The following is a 19,961-nucleotide window of genomic DNA, read 5'->3' on the forward strand; positions in this document are numbered from 1 at the left end:
ATGGTATTACTACTACTACAACTACTACTACTACTACAACTACTACTCATATATCTTGTTATATATGAAGCTTTAAAGGTGAATACTTTCTAATCATTGTGTAGAAGTTGTGCAATAGCCCATGACATTTAGGACACAGATAAGGCTAGGCATGATGTGCTGGTGCTATAATGTTCAGGACAACATTGGGGGCAGCTGCCTTATTTAAGGGAAATAATGTTTTTGGTGTGTCTGGTGGTGGGGAGTCCTGGTTAGTCTTCTGCTGGGAAAGCACATCTCAGATTTCGCTACACCCACCTACTGCTTATAAGAGAGAGCGCCCCTGTGTGGACTCGGTGGGTGAAGGAATAAGGTTAGGGGTGTGCACACTGTAATTCTTTATACCTGGTTCGCTTATCACCTGTTCTGAGTTAGGTTAATTTCCCTGTCAGCTGTTTGCCGTTTCTGCAGAGGACAGACAGCCAACTGAATCAACTGACTAGATTTATCACAATATGTCACTGTTGCTCTACACGTAGAATTGAACGTAATTTTGCCAAATTTCTACTCAAAATTTTCTCTCTCTGGAGTTCATCACAAAAGGCCCACGTATGCATTGTGATTCGTTACTTTAGGGAAAAACAGGTGATACGAAGTGATACTTTAAGGCACAACTCATTTTTATCCACTCTTTTAAAAGTTCAAATGTAGCTTTAATAGTTAAATCGATTGGTGAACTTGAAATGTATGTTTTCATCGGTAAATGTGCACTCAAACTGTATATCGTACGTTGAATATGATGACTAGTTAAAATTAGTTTTACAACCAGACTCTCTTCGTTCATTTTCAAGTGTAGACCTTTCTGGCACATTCTACCGTTTCATTCTGTTGCGAAGACTTTTCTTTCCAGCCGCATAGCCCAATGGGATTTGTAGTCATACCCCGTGGACACAGAAAGTAACTTTTTGTCACGTGAAATAATAATTAGAATAACTACAATTCCCGACATCTCTGCTCCTTCAGTCAGCTGAGGGTGACATCATTAAAAACAAGCGATAGTTTATTCCTGCTGGTTCGAGTTAACGTTTAGAAGAAAGACAGGAAATATTCGAATTTCCACATCCAGGTATAGTAAAAGCGACTTGTTGGACGCACATATAATGAGAATATTAAATTTATTACAGGTCATATCAAATTTGTTACAAAATTCGGTGTCTAGTTGTTCGCAATGGCCGAGGTGATGATGCAGATCCAGTAGCTATTATACAGTATGTTATTTTCTGTCTTATGCACCAAGATGACGACATCAATGTTTACAGTTTCCCTTGAAAGTATTTAAAAAATGTGTTCTAAATAATTTTTTTTACGTAATATATGTTTTAGCCCTGTGCTTAAATTAAAATTTCACATGTAAAATAATGACGTGAGCGTTTTAAAACGCTCCACATAGTAGATCTGCCAGAACACGTAAAAATAATCAGGAATGGAAACTAGAAACGTTAAGACTAGCTCTATTCCGGTTAGTTCCGTCATTGGTACAGACAAACGTTCGTTTGTGAACAGTAGCTCTTATGTTTTTGTAATGCCTAGCGTTTTTTTGTGTTTATTTTGCAGTGATGGCCTTTGTTAAGAGTGGATGGCTTTACAGGCAAAGTGAGTAAATCAAAGACTTATAGATTTATAATTCTTTGTGTTAAAACTGTGTTGAAATGCCAGTTGGACTCTGTATTTTATTTTTTAACCCTTTGCAGTGAGTGTCCAGAACAATATTAAAACATTTAAAATGATGTTGTCCTGTTGTTCAATTTGACAGATTTTGAAATAATTCTTTAATTTTGTTTCTTTTGCATATGCGCTGTTGTTTCTTTCAAAGCAATGCTTTGAAAGTAAACATGGTTTATAGGGCAATATTTCTGGATATATGTGTCATATATATACACACATGATTTATGGTGTTATAGGTTTACAACATTTATAGGTGTTAATGCATCAAGTTGTGTTTTGTGCTTGTGTGTTTAATGTGGAGAAAACATTGTACTTCTGGGTGAAGGTTTGTATCAGGGTTTTGAATATGAAATAAGAAAAAGCTCTTTCTTTGCCAGGTACTATTCTACGCCGGTGGAAGAAGAACTGGTTTGACCTCTGGTCTGATGGCCGCTTGATCTTCTACGATGACCAGCATCGGCGGGACATGGAAGACAAGATCCACATGAGGGTGGACTGTATCAACATCCGCACTGGAGACATGTGCCGAGGTAGACGGAGCTGACCTCAAATAAGCATTTCATTGTGCTTGTGCATATGACAGATAAACTAGACAGCAGTTCGGAAGTTCTAGTCCTGGAGAATTCAATATGGCTGGCTTTTAGTTTCTATCCTACATGAGCATGAGTGCTTCATTGAAATAGTTGACAAAGTTAACTCTTTGTTTCTGTTCTAAAACAATTTGCATCTACTTGTTCCATGTTGTCACTTGGAAAGCAAAAGATGAGATGCTGGGAAACAAGGAGGTAAATGTGTCATCCAAGGAAATGGGATAATCACACCCCTCATCTTCCTGTGTGACCCTGGAGTACCTCTGTGTCTTCTGCTTTAATTCTAGGTGACTCTTAGGCATAGAGGCTAACTGATCTCTTTTATTGAACCTTTAATTAAGTCAAACCTTTCGAACATATGTCTGCACTTGGTGTTTGGTTCCAAAAATGCACAGCAGGATGGTGTATGCTGTTGCAGAGAAATTTAGATAAGTGGTTGCTGACTTATTTTCTCTCTAGCTATAAATAAGTGGCAAATTAACAAAGTCCTGAAGCAAATGGGAATAACACTCTCATCAAGAAAAGCAGTGGTGTTTTGTGAAGCCAGTTGCTTTTGCTCCAGTTTTCACTTATGTGAATGAGGGTGGTTGTGAGACTTAGAAATTGAGTTCAAGTTAATACTAATTGCCAGGATGAGGTTTTTGTCATCCCCTTGGGACCTGGATAGCACCGAACTTGCCCGAGAGGAGCTCAGTTGGGATAAAACCAGAAGCTACAGGCGTGCCTCAGAACGGTGATTGAGACGGCCTGAGACCAAGCAAGGCTGAGCCTAGTCAAGTGCTGGGATAGGAGACTCTAAGGCAAACCAGGGTAGCTGCAGCAGTGGAGTACTCTTCCCCTCTCATCTGAATGCTGTTCAATTCCTTAACCCACAGTGACTTACGGTATATTTGCCCCCCCTACTGCAACTTGGCTATTTTATGGAATAGTGGCCGTCAGTTTGGGTCTACAGCAGTTTCCCCGTGGCATTATCCCATGTATGTTTTTAAGATCAGGAAATGAAAAAAGTATAAAAATTGAAAACGCTGGGGGTGATTATGCAAATATTGATATTGGCTTGGTATAGTTCGGTATACCGTGTTCATAGGCTGTCAGAATTAGCAGTCCCTTAAATTTTTCTGGACTTTAACCAAATGCGATGTGTTGTGTGAAGAAATCCAATGTGAAGGGTGTTCATGTGTGCATTAGAGGTAGCCCAGTGCTCATGTGCTCTCTCTTACCATCTTCTCTCTATCCTCAGACTTCGCTCCCCCGGAAGGTAAAGGCCGGGACTCTTTGCTGCAGTTAGTGTGCAGAGAAGGCAGGACCATCAACCTTTGTGCAGAAGGCGCAGACGATGCCTTGTAAGTACTGTATGCCACACTATCAACTCTACATTCTCACTGTATCGCACATACTACAAATCGTACACACATAGAACATCATCTAATTTTAACTCATTCATAACATACAAATTAAAAAGCATGCAGACACCATTCATACTAACTATAGCTTAATCAAGCCTATATCTTAACCCAGTTTCATCATTATACTAACTCCTGGCTTCATCATTATTTCTAACCATTAACTAACATCTTAAACCTGAAACCAAGTCCAAGCCTAAATCTTCACCACCACAATTCTTGCATAGAATTTAGCATAGAACCTAATGCTATTTTCATACCTACATTCATGAAGAACTGATTACTTTATGAATTTACTCAGAAATAAAGCACAAATGCTGCTATGTTTATGATTCCTTTCATACACAATAAATTAGAAACTACAGTTTACTTCCATACAGAATCAAGTTAGCTCTTCTGGATTCTTATCAGAATGCACTTTGCTTTTACACTGTACCAATTTAGAGTGGATCTGCTTCTCTGAATTTGTGAAAAATAACATTATCATTAGCTGATACCTTTAACCAAGGTCACTTAAAATAAAAGGAGAAAACATATCAGCTGTGCAATAACAGCATAGGTCTGCCTGTGTATTTGAAGAAAGCTGTTCATTGCAGTTAATTTATATGTTGTAGGTTAGAGCTCACGCTCAGTCTGTCTGTAATGGAAAGCAGTATGATCTCTCCTTTGGCACACCCATGAGGATAAACACGCAAGCAGGACATGGTCCTTTGTCAGCCATTATACAGATTAAAAGGCTGGAGGACAGTTGCTTGGATGAGGGAGTGGGTTACGTAAATTGTTTCAGATGAAAATGCAGGATAAATGGATATGGTTTCAGAGTGATGCTTCACTGGTTTGTCTCCTTGTTTCAGGGCTTGGTCGATGGCCCTCCAGGATGCCAGAGTAAACACGGTGAGTTAATGTTTCCATTCCGCAGAAGAGGCAATGCATCTTGCTCAATTATGATAATTCTTGCTGCTCAGGGCTGTTAAAAAGGCTGAGCACTAAATTAGCCTGCCACTTGCTGTTCATTCAGAGAGAATACTTAATGACATACCTTTTTGTTTTGTAGAAGTTGTCTGTGTAAAATGCACAGCCCTCACTTCTTTTCTTTCTTCCTTACAGCATGGAATTAACCCCTGATTGTTCATAACTCTTCAATAATTTCAATTTTAAAATATATATTTTTTTTATTTTAGGCCATTGTGTCAGACATCCTGATGCCATGACATCCATAAGGATGCTTGGTGGTGATTTGAAATTATTATGGTATAAAAATAACTGTAGCTTCAGTGATGGCATAAAGAATGAATAGACTTCATGGCCTGTTTAATGTATTTATCCTAACAGAGTTCTATTTTTGAAATATTCTGTGTCTTATGAAAACTTTTTTCTTTCACAGGTATTAAATACTCCTCCTATTGGCTTCTCAGAAGCAACTATGGCCTCTGCTCCTCCTCCATATTCTGAATACGCTCCCTCCCAACAGGTAAACACAGATGCTTGTAATTGCTGGTACTCCATAGACTCGAACAATATTCACTCTGTACTCATTTATGAATGATGCTATTCTTAATTTATATGCACTGGTTTCACACACTCTGGAACTACTTAATCCGTGTTTGTACAGGAAAGTCATATGGTTGTGTAAATAAAATTTTTTCTTGAAACCAGGTTAAAAATAGGATTATAACACTATTCCCTTCTGGTCTTAAAGACCTGAAATCTGGGGACAGTGATTGACTGTCATCAGCTACCTTCACCTGTATATTAGGATAGTGACAATAATAATAAAAATGATCATCATAATTATCACCACACATCAACCATCAGTGGGGAGGAGAGCAGAGTGTTTAAGCTAGTTAATAGATGGGCATTATTAGGAGGCCATGACTGGTAAAGCCCAATGGGAAATTTGGCTAGGACACTGGGGTCACACCCCTACTCTTTTTGAGAAACGCCCTGTAGATCACAGGGTGAGCGCCCCCTACTAGCCCCACTAACACCACTTCCAATAACAAAACTTACATCCTTGTACTGAACAGGCTCACACCTGTTTAGCTTCAGTGGGTTGTCAGTTGTGAGGGTGATATGGCTGTCGGCAACTGGCCTTTGCCTATTTTTGCAGGTCTTTAGCTACGATCATCATGGGACATACAACCCACCACCTCCACCCGGTTCGCAGATTGTGTATGCTTCCAATGGACAGCCCTATGCAGTTGCATACCCCTATTATCAAGGTATAGTTATATCAGTTATCTTATTATCTTCATCAACCTTTGATTGAAGACTTTGTGCCATTGTTTCTTAATTATTACTTGCGCTGGGAAAGCATTAATTTGACAGTTAAGGATGGCAGAGCACGTTGAAGAATGCAGCGGAAAAACATTTATAGTGCATTTTAATCACATGGCAATATTATGGTATCGCATTCTAATGCCATCGGGTCAAGTGTTTAATTGAGGACAAGTATGTCCTCAAGGTAGAGCAGCAGTGACCAGATACAATTATTTCTAGTTATCCAACAGCAGTTTGAGTCCGGAGAGAAAATATAATGCAGAAGACAGGGATCAGACAGGGAAGGTGGCACTCATACTTCTCATTTAGTTTATAATCCGCTTTAGGCACTGGGATGTTTGAAAAGAAAAGGCCCGCTGTATGCCATGTGATTGTTTTTGAATGTTTCCAGGCCATTACCCACCGCCTGGCGTGAATCAGGTCATCGTCCGCGAGCGTTACCGTGACGACACCGGAGACGTCGCGCTGGGCATGCTCGCGGGAGCGGCCACAGGCATGGCCCTGGGATCGCTCTTCTGGGTGTTTTAGTTCTCCTGTTCCCTGTGCAGGCGGCACATCTGCGACATACAAGTGAACTCGTCAGTGATTGCACACTTACCAAAGCCTTTAATGTCAATTCACTGCAGCACTTTCCAAGTAGTATGTGACTCACTCACTCTTTTAGATACATGTTCTATGAATGTGCTTACAAAAATGATCTTTTACCATGTTGTTCGTAGTTATCTGCTGGTAAGTGGAGTAACATGAAGATTTTTTTTCCAGTGTTGCCTGTCAGTTCAAGAGTTTTTATGGGTTTTGGGTTTGTTTTAATTTATTTTGGTTTGTCTTCTTTTTCACATGCCTTTCCTTACGTGTGTACTTCTTTCTTAAAAGTTGTATTTATACATGTGTATGGTTAATGCACTCCACTTGTTCATTCACAGAAGGCCAGTGGTGATTGTTTTATAAATATGAGGTTATTTTTTTTTCTCCTTTAAAACTGTACAGGAATTGCCAGTTAAGCTTTTTGGAATAGTAACTATTTGATTAAGTGATACAATTTTGGGTGGGTACATAAGATTATTGATTTAATTGCATGTAAGACATGTAAGAGAATTTGAGTTATGTGCTATACCGGCAAAACCATAACCAGTGTCCCAATTCCACAGAAGTAGTAAAGATGAAAAGACCTTTTCTTTCCTGAATCATCCAACATATGTTTTTCTGAATCATCCCATATTCAGTACTTCCAGGATGGGCTCTAGGTCAGTGCGGCTCTTTTACCAGGAATGAGTGGCATTCCAGTGATGGATGGACATTGTCATCCTGTTATTTGAAAAATATGATTTATTAATTATATTTTAAACAAGGCATCTTGATGCACACAAGAAAATCCTGGTTGTTGAGTGTATGAGCTTGATTGCATTCTGGTTCTATTATTCTTCCAAGTAGCATTTGTTTCTTCAATGTACTTGAAATGTGACAAGCTTTAAAAACAAGATCATTTTGCTTTGTGCTTTATTATTGTTAAAGGTGGTTGTGGGCTTCATTTTCATTTATGTTCGTTATTTTCTGTGAACCATACTGCAGAGGTGTAGTGAGGCTAGATATTCAGATTTAAAAGGTAAAAAAAGATGGCCTTTCAGCTTTAAAATGGTTTGATAAATGAAATTCTCCTATGTTTTTAAAAAACACATTGTAGGAAAACCAAAACTATAACTAGGGTTTCAATTACACAATTACAATTCCTATATAAAATCAAATAACTTTTCATGGTTTATGAAAAGCTTCGTGTAGTGTTCAACATATCCTTTGTAGTCAAATCCCCTTTTTTCCTGTTCTATATAAAACACCCTTTCCCCTCAACTTCATGTTTAGTGAAAAAAGGGAATATTATGTGGTTGTTTTTAATATTCACTTCAAAATAAAAAAAACAGTACTCTAAAGTGGTCTTCAGCATGAATGAAAAAGAAGGACGAATGGATCTCAAGGTTTTCTTTTCAAACCCTCTCATAATTTCAGAATTTCAATGTATTTCAGAAGGGTATGTTGTAAAATTCAATACTCCTTTGTCAGTAAATAAAAGTAAACCTATTTCTGTGTGTCGTTTTGTTCAGTCATAGCTTAAAAAAATGATATCCCTCTTCCAGAAGACAGACAAAATTATGATTTCTTTCATGTGATGCATTCTAGGTGTCAGTTATGATAGTTTCTCCTGATAAATTGAAACTAAAGGTACAAATTACTTCAAAGTGGCCTCTGACAACTTCTACTTGAGGACTTAAAACCAAACGCAATTTATTTAGAATTCGAGACTGGTGGCTATAATTGTAACAGGCCAGCTAATGGATAATTCTATGACTTTAATGACCTCCAGACTCTGGCGAAGTCATGATGAAATTGCATTTTCTGCAACATCATTCATTCAGTCCTATTTTTTGTGAAATAATTTCTAACCCCTTCTGGAATATCAGGTAACCTATATGTTTTCCTATAAGGTTCCCTGCGAGAACACGGGGCACAATGAAACCTGCTGTTGTCTCCTGCTGTTTCTACCTATAATCAGAGCAGAGACCACGGTTCCTGTTCCAGGTACTCAAGAGATTTAATCTGGGGCATTAGTAAACCACAGAAAGACATTGTGTAGGATTTAATTACTAACCCCCAAAAATGAGCTGACCTGCCTGGAGCCAGGTTAGCTGGAGTGTGTAAATCACATACCATCAAATCTCGGCATAATTGGAAGAGAAATAATAAACGACTGTCACAATCTGATGAAGACCAGCCAACTTGAGCCGATTAAAAACATCAAATAAAGATGTGTTGCTTCTCTGGGCTCCTCCTCCATTATTGTGTGGGTGCCAGATTTATAAATTGTGTGCAATGTGAGATTGGGGATTTTTTTTCATCCTCTCTTGAGTTTGAAAATACCATTAAGGAGCTCATACCTAAGATGGACCGTCCAGTTAGAGAGGTGGTGCTGGTTTTCCTGTTCATTGCAAGAGCCCAGGTCTCCAGTCACAGTAAAACAAGTAAGTTTTGAGAGCTGTTTTTGTCATATGGAAGCAGTGCTGTAACTGAGGATGGGTTTTAAGCTTAAACGCTCTTTACCAGAAAATGTAACTGTAATGATAAAATGTCTGTAGTGGGTATGTCAAGGTGATGTTTTGGTTTTAGAACAGGTTCTGTGAGAAAAAAGACTAAAGTTTTGGCAATAATATTTATCCCGGGTGAAGTATGAGCCCAACTGACTGTAAAAAAGCTGACATATTTTATTGCAGCTGTGACACTTCACTCATTTACCTACATATTGAGAGACATTAGAAAGGCAGGAAACTGATTCAAACACTGGTTAAAGTGTTTGGTGTTGCCAGGTTCCGCTAACAACAGTAACATAGCAAAACAAAATTGCATAATTTTATTAAAATACGGAACCCAACTTTTTCTAACTTTATTTCAAAATGCTTTAATCTTAGAAAACAATAACTGTTTAATTCCTCTGGCTTGCTGTCATTTCCCTGTCTTTTCTCTAAATCTGCTCTATGCATAAAGCCAGTAATAGTATATAAAAAAGACTAACATTTAATTAATCTAAGGTGTCAATTACTAAAAATGGTTACCACAGTGCTGATATTGATTCATTGAAGGAGTTAGGCTGAACAGATTTCAGATTTCCTGACACATCCTTTGATCTCTTACATTAAAATTTAATTTACTTTTAATTAGTCTTAGTTTAGTCTCTAATCATTTTACTTTATTATAGAACACCCAATTTCCCTTGGGTGATTTGCTTTGTTCCTACCGTAATTGTAACCATAACGTGCTTCAGTATTAATGTGATTAGGTGCTGAGAAAAACTGGGAAAAAGCACATTTCAAAGAATAATTAACTCACAAAGATTTCCAAAAGATTCACTATCCTCAGTGACATTAAGTTTAAAGTTGAGAAATACAAATGTACTGTATTACCACTTCTCTGAATCTCATATTCAATAATTTAAGAGACCTAATCACAGCAGCAAATAATGCTTTTTCCATGTGAGATAATTAAATCTCAGTTGATCTATGCTTATTATTTTAAAAATGAGATTTTTATAATTAAAATATTCTTTTGTCAGAAAGCAGTAGTTCACTTTCGTGGCATGAGTGAACTGATTTTCACTCAAGATGTTTGTTGTGGGAGAAACTGAACAATAAAGGCCTCCCCCAATTGGTTCTCAAGACAGTGATGTATCCATTCTGCAAGACCACTGACCGCTTCAAATGAAAACTTAGGTGGTAGAAGAGCGCTAAGCTCTTGCAATGTTGCAATGTTGATAAAAACTCATTGTATCTCTTTTGTTGCTCAGTAACGTGGTGTGTGGTGTCAGAAGCAGAAGAACAGAAATGTTTGGATTTTGCTGGAAATGCCACTGCCAGGAACATCATTGGCAGACTGCAATGCACCAGGGCGTACAGCACTTTAGACTGCATGGAGAAAATTAAGGTACAGTAAGCAGAATGGCTGCTGATCCATTTTGAAATTGCTTCTTAAATGCTCGGGAGTTAAGAGAAACTTTGAGAGTCTATGTCTGTTGCAGAATGGCACTGCTGATGCTGCCTCCATGCAAGCTGATGACATTTACTCTGCAGGCTGGTGTTACGGTCTAGAGTTGGCTGCTGGGGAGTCCTACAATGGAGTAGGTGAGTGATCCAGGGTGCAGTACGGATTCAGATAACCCTGATTATTCAGCAGCATTGTGACTAAAATCTGTGTATCTGTGTCCAGGGCTTCTAGATATCATTATGTCCTTGGATCAGAGTTTCTCTTCCTCTATTAAGATGAGGTGGGTGGTAGACCAACATTCCATTAGTTTTTTTTCGAGGTCTCAATCCATTGATCCTTGCTCTGACAATGGTCTCAATGGGTGGTCTTTGCATATGCTAATAACACAGTTTACATTAAAAGGCTGTGGACCTGGAATAGTGTGTTATTCAGTAATCGGTTGCTGCTTACATCAGGCAGGTCCTGTAACGTGTAATCTGTACTGATTCTGACTCGTTAAGATGGTATCAGCTATTACGTTGTGGCCCTTGCAAGGAGATCCTCTGGTGATCTCTCCCTCTTGGAGATGCATGATCGGAGCTCGTGCCACCCTGGCATCCATACCACAGTTGGCTGGACGGTGCCCATTGGCTTTCTGGTCAACACATCTCAGATCAGCGTGGACGAACAATGCAATTTCCCCAAAGGTAGGAGAAAGAACAGTCTTCTCCACTTCTGTCCCCTTTAAAACCACACGACCTAGAACGTGTAACAACAAATATCCACGTATTTATTGTTCTTAAACACACCATCTACTTCTTCATGCTCATTTCTGTGCTTTCCAGCGTTTCTCGGAATGCCGTTGCCGTCATGCTGAATATTCGCCAACTCTGATAGGAAATTCATTAAGGGGGTATTTCATTTATCAAGAGATAAGGCAAATTTGTTTCAGATAAGGTCATTTCCTGTTGTGTGACAATGAAGTGGCTGTTTATTTCATTACATTAGCTTGCAAAAAAAAATGTCTTTTGTCTTTTTAGCTGTAGGGGATTTCTTTGGCTACAGTTGTGTCCCTGGAGTGAAGAACCCAGAATATGACCCCAAAGGCAACAATCCCAAGAACCTGTGTGAAGCCTGCATCGGGGATGACAATGATAGAAACATCTGTGCAAACAACCCCTCAGAGAGGCATTTTGGGGAGGCAGGGGCTCTGAGGTAACAGCAGCATTCTCCCAGTAACTCCTCACTCTGTGTAGCAGGGTCTCAGAAAACATTGGAAAAGCCCTCCAGGGTCAATGAGTTGGTCTAGGGGATTACCAAAAACAAAAAGAAGCTTATCACTCAAGTCTAATAGAGTGTAAATTCCACAGTGTCAAGTCGCAGGTCTGATTTGACAGTAGAGTTTTTGTTTTCATATTTTAAAATAGAAAATACCATTTTCTATAGACTTACTTATATTGATCATAATGCATTTTATTTATAAGCTGTTATTTCTAAGCTTTCTAATTGAGAGAGTTTTCCCTGTTCTTTTTCTTGGGGAGGTTGACTCCCTCCACTACAGCTCCAGCTCCATATCGCTCTATCATATCGCATCACGTTTTCAGAGGCACGCAGAATAAAGGGAATGTCTGAAGTTTCAAAATGAGAGGCTTTAAATCACACACAGCTGTAGAGCTTGATTGCACTTCATAGCCCGCTTAACAAATACAGATGGAAACCTACCATGCAAAAGCTCAGACAGCCCTCTTTGTCTTCAGGGAACTAAATTAAGACTCCCAGAATCTCAGAGATAAACATTGACACAGATGCCCGTCAACAAAACAATCTGCTCATTGGCAAAATCTGATTTCTGCTCAAGAATACTTAAAAAGAAATATAGTTGAACATACTTAAATAGAAATTTTGGATGAGATGTCTTCTGCCTAAAAGAAAAAAAAAACAGTTTTGCGTGTTGTGATTCGCATCATGTGTTATATTATATTATGTGAATATGTTGTCTTGTTTTAGAGCTCAGTTTCGCAGTTGTTAAATGTGAATGATTATGAATATGTACAGTATATGCACTGAAATTATATTTCATGGTTATGTTAGTGCACTTTAGTCCAGTTCTAAAGCATTCCTAGGTCCCCACCAGTACTGCCCATTATATAAACCAAACAGAAGCCAGTTATTCATCTCTCAGAGACTTGGCCACTTGACATGCATGTCTTGAGCAAGATTCATGTGCGTTTTTATAAATCTTTCAAAACCGAGTAATGGAAGATTACACTTGTTATAAAACAAGAACACAATGCTATAAATATTGATATTTAATCTTTCAAGTGGCTGTATCTTTGAGCCAATTCAATCAACTAGTGAGGTGGTATACGGTGGCCAAAAATAACATTGGAATTAAGCCCATATTGCATATCTTCATATTCATTGTAAAATATGGGAATATAAGCTTTATGCTTAGGTCTTGTCTAAGACTTTAGCAGACATCCATCACAAGAGTGCACTAAGGTGAACCCGAATCTGTGTGGGTATCTACAGACATTACTCCCAAATTCAGATTAATGAGAGCACCCCCTGAAGATACCTCCATTCCTTCTGCGTGACTAAACTGCAATGGATGCAGAAACTATTCTGCACAACTTTATGACAGCCTCTAAATCAAAGGTATGGCCTAAAGAAAAAAAAAACAAAACAAAAAGAAAAGACAGTTCTGCCACAAACTCTGTGGAAATAAAAACAACAACCTAACTTTCTGTTTTGTAGATGTGTTGCAGAGAATCTTGGAGATGTAGCCTTTGTTAAACACTCCACGGTTTTTGATAATGTGAAAGGTGAGTCTGTTTCTGCTACATGTCTGTATTTCAGTATTCATTCAACACTCAGCAGTATTCTGGAAAATATTGGTTTTATTTTTATTCAGGCTGTTCTGTTCCACAAGAAGGCAACATGACAGGTTTTTACTGTGGGATGAGGTGGAATTATTTGTAAATCTCTCAAGATTGACAGTTGTTTTGTTCTAGAATTGGTTATAAAAATTGTAAACCTATTATTACCTGGAAAGAATTAATGACTCTTGACTAAATTGTATAATACTTTACAACCACTAGATGGCAATATGTTATTGTTTTTTTTTAACAATTGCGTAACACCTCTTTTCGTGCCAGTCTAACTTTAAAATGAAATAAAAAAGCACTGAAGTCGTGACATACACCAGACTATGCCTTTTTATTAAATTTTGATTAATCTTATCAGTTTGAATCTCCAATACTGTCGTTTGGATCTCCAGTACTGTCAGCTAAATGTTAATCTATCAAAGAAATGCTCGTTATTCCGTTTAACGCTGTTTTAAGGTGATAATCATGCAGAAATAAAACGTTCTCATATATCCAGGAACATAAAATCATGACTGGAGTTTATGTTGTAACATAGGAAGCCTTGGGAGTTTTTAGAATAGCTGTGGACCCTGCCAGGCATTTCATATGTAAAATCTGAGGCTTTGGAAAAAAATAAAATTATACTGGTTTTGATTATTTCAATTTCAATTCACTAGGCACATGACCAAAGGGTAAAGGAAATAAGTTGAAATACTCTGTTCATATATGTATATTGTAACGCTTACGGCCGACAAGCACTGTGTGTAAGAGCCGGCGTACCAGAGCAGGTGACGTCACCGCCCTTCCCTGTGATAGCAGGACCACAGCTACTGGGCTGTGGAGAGATCTCTCTTTAGCTCACGGGGCTAGGTCGCTGCAGAGAGACGCGGAAGTCCCGGGTTCGAGCCCCGGACGGTGCAGGGGCCGACCAGATGCGGCAAGGGCGCCCGCCTGAGCCCCCGTTGCGTTACATTGGTGTCAGAAGCGGGGCGGGATAGCCCTTCGCCGGGGACGGCAATTTAAGCGGGGGAGAGTGTAACACTTACGGCCGACAAGCACTGTGTGTAAGAGCAGGCGTACCAGAGCGGGTGACGTCACCGCCCTTCCCTGTGATAGCAGGACTACAGCTACTGGGCTGTGGCGAGATCTCTCTTTAGCTCACGGGGCTAGGTCGCTGCAGAGAGACGCGGAAGTCCCGGGTTCGAGCCCCGGACGGTGCAGGGGCCGACCTAATGCGGCAAGGGCGCCCACCTGAGCCCCCGTTGCGTTACAATATTTATAGTACAAAATGAGAATCATTTCTTGATGTTTTATTTCAGAAACTGCCTAGTGAGATTCTTGAATTGGTAGAAATGTAAGAAAAATATTAGGCCAGCTCTCTTTCTTGGGTTCTACTAGGCTTAGGGTTTCTGAAAATGACATGAAACGTTCACAAGACCATCAAAATAGTCATCTATGAGCTGTCCTGTTTCTTCGAACCCAACAAGAGGATGTGCGTTGTTCTTTCTGCAAGGTAAAAACCCAGAGTCCTGGGCCAAAGACCTGGAGCTGGAGGACCTGAAGTTGCTGTGCCCAGATGGTGGGGAGGCCTCTCTCAGAGATCACCTGAAGTGCCACCTGGCGGCCGTGCCGGCCAGCGCGGTGGTGGTGCGCCCGGAGGACAAATGCAGAGTCTACAAGTTCCTCAACAAGTCTCAGGTGAGTGCAGCCAGGGCGAAGCCTCCAGTACTCATCCCTGTCCCCTGAGCCTCTGGGCCAGACTGGCCTAATAGGGCATGAAACTGGATCGCCAGGACTGAAGACTGCTGTTGTCGGTCCTCTGTTTTGATCTCTGGGATGCGGTCCCCAGATCTAGAAGACAGGACAATCTTTTCTGACACAAGAAAGAAAGCGTTTTCGCAAACTTCTGTTAATTCCCACGATGTCCCCTTTTTCCACGTCTCTCTCAGAGGATGTTCGGCAACGTCACGCAGGGCTTCTCTCTCTTCGATTCCTCTGCCTACGGAGAGACGGACCTCATGTTTACTGACGGAACCCGGAAGCTGCTGAAGGTTGTGGGCAGTTACTTTTCATGGCTTGGCTCCAGTTACACCCGGGTCCTGCAGGCTTTCGACTGCGAAGGTAAATGAGGACAAACACCGGGCATTATTACTGAAGGGGCACATACCCAGTTGCACTGTAATGTAGAGTGTCGTATTAGGTACAAATCCCAAACTTTCAGCAAGAGCACAACTGTGGATTTTCCATCAAGAGTAGATACAGTGACTCACTTATTGATATGGTGGTGCATTTCATAGCTTTGATAACATTTAAAATTCAGCCACATGAAGTATCTGGAGGCAGTTTGGTTATTGGTTTTATGGGCATTAAGATAAAATATGCATGTGGTCAATCACAATCTGTAACCTACTTCTTCTAAGCACGCATTCGGGTCTTATAACATGGATTTTGGATGATAACGTGGAGCTCAAAATGTCCTTGAGTACTTATTAAACTGACATGAAATAATTGATTTTTGTGCATTCTTATAGACCGTCCACAGCCAATGCTCCTCAAAATACTGTTCTGTATTTTTTCCTTAGGTTTATGTTAATAGAAGCTGCAAATAACTTCTACCGCACATCACATTTCGTCAGCTGTAGCTTCTGATGTGGTGACACTAGAAGAATTGAACTCTGCTCCCTTCCCACACTTTCTGCCTTTCTTGTGCTTTTTATACTGGTGTAGAAAATTAATTATTAATTTTATTGCCATTCCAGATAATTGGTTTTAGAGTCTCACAAAAGACAATATCTGGTTTCTCCAGTTCAAGGGATGTATTGTGTAAATGGTTTTACCTACAATAAAGGTCATTTTAAGTGGTGTTTAATGTAACATAAAAACACATATTTGATTTTTAATTTTTTTTTTCTGTCAAAATCTTGATAAGGTATAGCTTTGGGCAGTGGCTTTAATCTATTGGACTAATACAACTAACATACTTCAAAAAAGATATACAGATAAACCTGACCTATTATAAATCTCTGATATACTGTACACACCTCATATTTTGAATAAGAGCAAAGGATAGTGAGCCATTCTACAGAAAATTGTTATTTTAAATAGAATTTTTTTTGCAGATATATTTTAAGCATATGTACTGTATAGACATATCCTGTTGTATAATTTCAAAATATGTTCCTGTATATTATGGAGACTGCAGAAATGTGAATCCAAAGAGTGAATTTCAAGGTCTTACATCAAACACATTGCCCACACATGCTGTTTCAGAAAACAATAATACAGAATAAATTAAGACACAGTGAAATGCAACTTCCCCTTTTTGCCATTTCCACTGTTTACTACTCTTCATTTCTAGTGTGACAGTTAATTGAGTCTACAGATATACACAAAAATGGAAGGAGTTACTGTATGGATTTTGTATTCTGTCCTTACTGCAAACAAGCATCATGTCCTGTTCTTTGCCAAATTGTAGTTTACCACAGGTTGGCTGAGAGCTAAATGGTCTTATGGTGGAGTTAGTGAAAATTCTGTTGGAGCAGATGTATGTACTGTGGGTTTCATACTCCAAGGCTCCTCAGATGCATTTGCTGTTTATCTTATATTGCTGAAAGATCCAGGGTCCATTAATTTACAATGTGTGCTTCATGCAGAGAATCTTCAATATGTCAAACATCAGTGACTGCACAATGCAGGATACTGTGCCATTAATAAAAAACAGAGGTACATTATAGAGACAGGGATCTGCTCCATTTAACTTCATTGTGTAATTCCTGGTGTCAGCAATTTTACTTTCTTTTTCGAGAAAGATGAATTGTTGTGAAAGGGCTTACATTTAATGTTTGATCAATCCAGTAAAATTGGGTCCACGGAGGTGTTACTGAAACCATTTACAAAATCATGCAATTATAAATGTATGTTGTCAATCAATGCTGATAATACTGTGGTGATGATACTCCAAAACAAAACTCATTGTAAATGGCTGGGATTATTGTGGAAAGAAGAAAGAGGTGACCCTATTGCATAATGAGTTTCTGTCCCTTACTGTTCTCTCATAGCTGTACCCAGCAAAGCCCTTTCAGTCTGATTCCCATACATTTTTAACAATCCATCCATGTTGCATTCTATGTCACAAAAGATCAAAAATAAAGATCAATCCTTAGTGTGAATATTAAAAAGGTATAAAGTCTAATTTTAGGTTACCTATGAAATAGCCCATTATTATTTTAATTCAATTAATATCTATGCATTAATGAAGATTGGATCTCTACATCCTCTTTTTCTTTTCACTTAATCTTTCTGTCTAGCTTGCTGTAGAAAGTAAATTACTTTCTACTTTAGCATTAGGACATCAGAAAGGTCAGATTAGAGGAAGCCATCTGGCCCAATTAATTTGGTTGTATTCTGCTATACTTCTGTAGCTAGTACTAATTGTACGGGGAACAAACACCATGATTGTTAATTCTCTTTGAAAATCTCATCCCTACATTGCACGATGTTGAGAAGATAAACATAACTACCCCGGGAGTGAAGCAGAGAACTGGGTAAAATGATGCAAACAAGAGGAGAACAGGTGAATTCCACACAAACAGGTGCCCCAGACTGGACCCGAATTTGGTACCAGTTAACTATGATGTTTACTATGAGTAAAAAGTAGTAAATGCAGGATCATATAGGTGTGTAGAAGCAGCCCTAATCATCTTGCCACTGTGCTGCCCAAAAGTGTCTGGCTGCCCTTCGAGTGTACTGCCAGTCTGCCTACACGGGAGACTTCAACATCCGAAATGTGCCCCCCCTGCCTGCAAAATCAGTTTTACAATGCAGGGCATTAGTCTGCTGTTTCATCAAGTGTTAATCTGTGCAGTTCTCGGCCACCCTCAGGTTCTCAAGGAGCAAAGTGCTGACATGCGCCAGCTACGATCAAAGCCCAGGGTACTGGCTGAGGAATTCTGACAGGTCATGGATCAGACTGTGGGTGGATTCTTTCCACCGGATTGCATTTCCACTCAACTCCTTGTATGCCAGTGCATTTCAGGAAACACACAGAACACCTCCGTTTCACCTTCTGCCTTTCTAATCTTGATTAAATTTCCAATCCTTCTCCAGAGGAGAACAATGCAGTTACAGTGTTGCCCTGTCCACCTGAGAGTATCGTATCTTCCAAGGCCGAAACTGTTCTCGGCTCACTTCACAAGGCAAGAGGGGTCAGCAGGGGAGGTCCTGAGAATTCAGATCAGAGGAATGAAGAGGCTTTGCGCTGCTCAGTAATGAAACTGTAACGTGTGCTGGTACTCCTCCCCGTTTACAAGGAATACAGAACACAGCCGGTGTTATTATGAAAACTGTCACTGCAATTTCATGTTGAATATGCATTAAAGTATCTACTTTCAGTCCCCAAAAAATCCTTACCCTACGGGAGAAATGATTTACTGAGGAATAGCAACATCCAAGAACAGAATGTATTGAAAAATGTTTGAATCTGTAGTCGTAGCAAATTTGGCTTCACCTGTTTGGCTGGATTCCCCATGCAGACAGACAGACAGACTGACAGACGGATAAAGAGACTGATAGAGATATGGTTAGATAGATGGATAGAGAGATATATAGATAGATAGACAGATAGATAGACATACAGACAGATAAAGAGATAGATAGATGGAGATGGATAGAAAGATAGAGAGAGAGAGGGATAGATAATTTATTGAGTATCTTTACATTATTTAAAGCATCTTTATGAGCTACTTTTTTGAGAGGAGAGTGCACCGAGGGGGAGCTGCTACAGTGGAGATGGGTTGGAGGAGGGATGCAAAAGATGAATGAAAAGGAGAAATTTCTTACATATGGTATTCATAACTTTTTTTTAAATTAGGAAATGGCATCAAAAGTGATTATAAGTCAGAGCAGCTGAGGCAGAATTGAAATTGGCTGCCGTTATCCCTGCCAAACCTTTGTTGTAAACTCTGTGTAAAATTGTCTGGAAGTCTAGACTGTCTTGCACTACATGAACCTTTGAAGAACAACAGTAAAAGTCGCCCCAGGTAAACTACAGTCAGTGACCAGTAAAAAGGTTTGTAAGAATAAATTCAGTGTTTTTAATGAGACAGCTACAGTATATTTGTGATGTATCAAAAAGATTTGCTGCACCCTGAGAAAGTTTTTGGTACTCAAAAAAATTCTAAAATGAATTGATACAAAATATTTTATTTGAGGTTCATTCGGCGTTTATTTAATTTTTTTCTCTAAAAGCATTCTTTTAACACTAAAGCAGTCATGGGAATATGAAATGGAAAAATCTGAACTTAGGTAATGAAAACATTCTTAAATATAAACAAATCGATCAACCTGAAAGGAAACTTAATCACAAATGAGAGAGCCAGCGTGGCCATCATTTTCAACAGCACACTACAGTGGGGTGAAAGCAGCACTTTTTGTACCGAGCAGATACAAAAAAAGCTTTTTTACTTTGCCCTATAAAATGACATAGTTTGTGAAACATTGATAAAGGACTCATTTGACTAATAAAGGATGCTATTTGAAATATCACCTTCTGTCCTGTTGACAGCAAATATTATAAGTAAATTCAGACACATATTTGTGTAACTAATGGCAGTCAT

General features: G+C 39.2%; 2 protein-coding genes across 2 annotated transcripts; both read left to right on the forward strand.

The window, feature by feature from the left end:
* The first annotated feature begins 989 nt into the window (after positions 1–989).
* plekhb2 (pleckstrin homology domain containing, family B (evectins) member 2) lies at positions 990–8,052 on the forward strand. Its single transcript, XM_006637681.3, has 8 exons — positions 990–1,105; positions 1,594–1,632; positions 2,082–2,234; positions 3,535–3,637; positions 4,552–4,591; positions 5,082–5,168; positions 5,808–5,919; positions 6,369–8,052. Exons 2-8 carry the CDS (start codon positions 1,596–1,598, stop codon positions 6,503–6,505), a joined length of 669 nt encoding a protein of 222 aa, XP_006637744.1. The 5' UTR covers positions 990–1,105; positions 1,594–1,595; the 3' UTR covers positions 6,506–8,052.
* Positions 8,053–8,480: 428 nt separating this feature from the next.
* On the forward strand, positions 8,481–16,209 carry otomp (otolith matrix protein). The gene is made up of 9 exons (XM_015361363.2): positions 8,481–8,988; positions 10,305–10,441; positions 10,536–10,638; positions 11,002–11,187; positions 11,521–11,695; positions 13,238–13,305; positions 14,861–15,045; positions 15,297–15,468; positions 15,930–16,209. Exons 1-9 carry the CDS (start codon positions 8,775–8,777, stop codon positions 15,938–15,940), a joined length of 1,251 nt encoding a protein of 416 aa, XP_015216849.2. The 5' UTR covers positions 8,481–8,774; the 3' UTR covers positions 15,941–16,209.
* Positions 16,210–19,961: the final 3,752 nt, after the last annotated feature.

Source organism: Lepisosteus oculatus, chromosome 13 (assembly GCF_040954835.1).
Source record: "Lepisosteus oculatus isolate fLepOcu1 chromosome 13, fLepOcu1.hap2, whole genome shotgun sequence".
NCBI classification, from domain to species: Eukaryota; Metazoa; Chordata; class Actinopteri; order Semionotiformes; family Lepisosteidae; genus Lepisosteus; species Lepisosteus oculatus.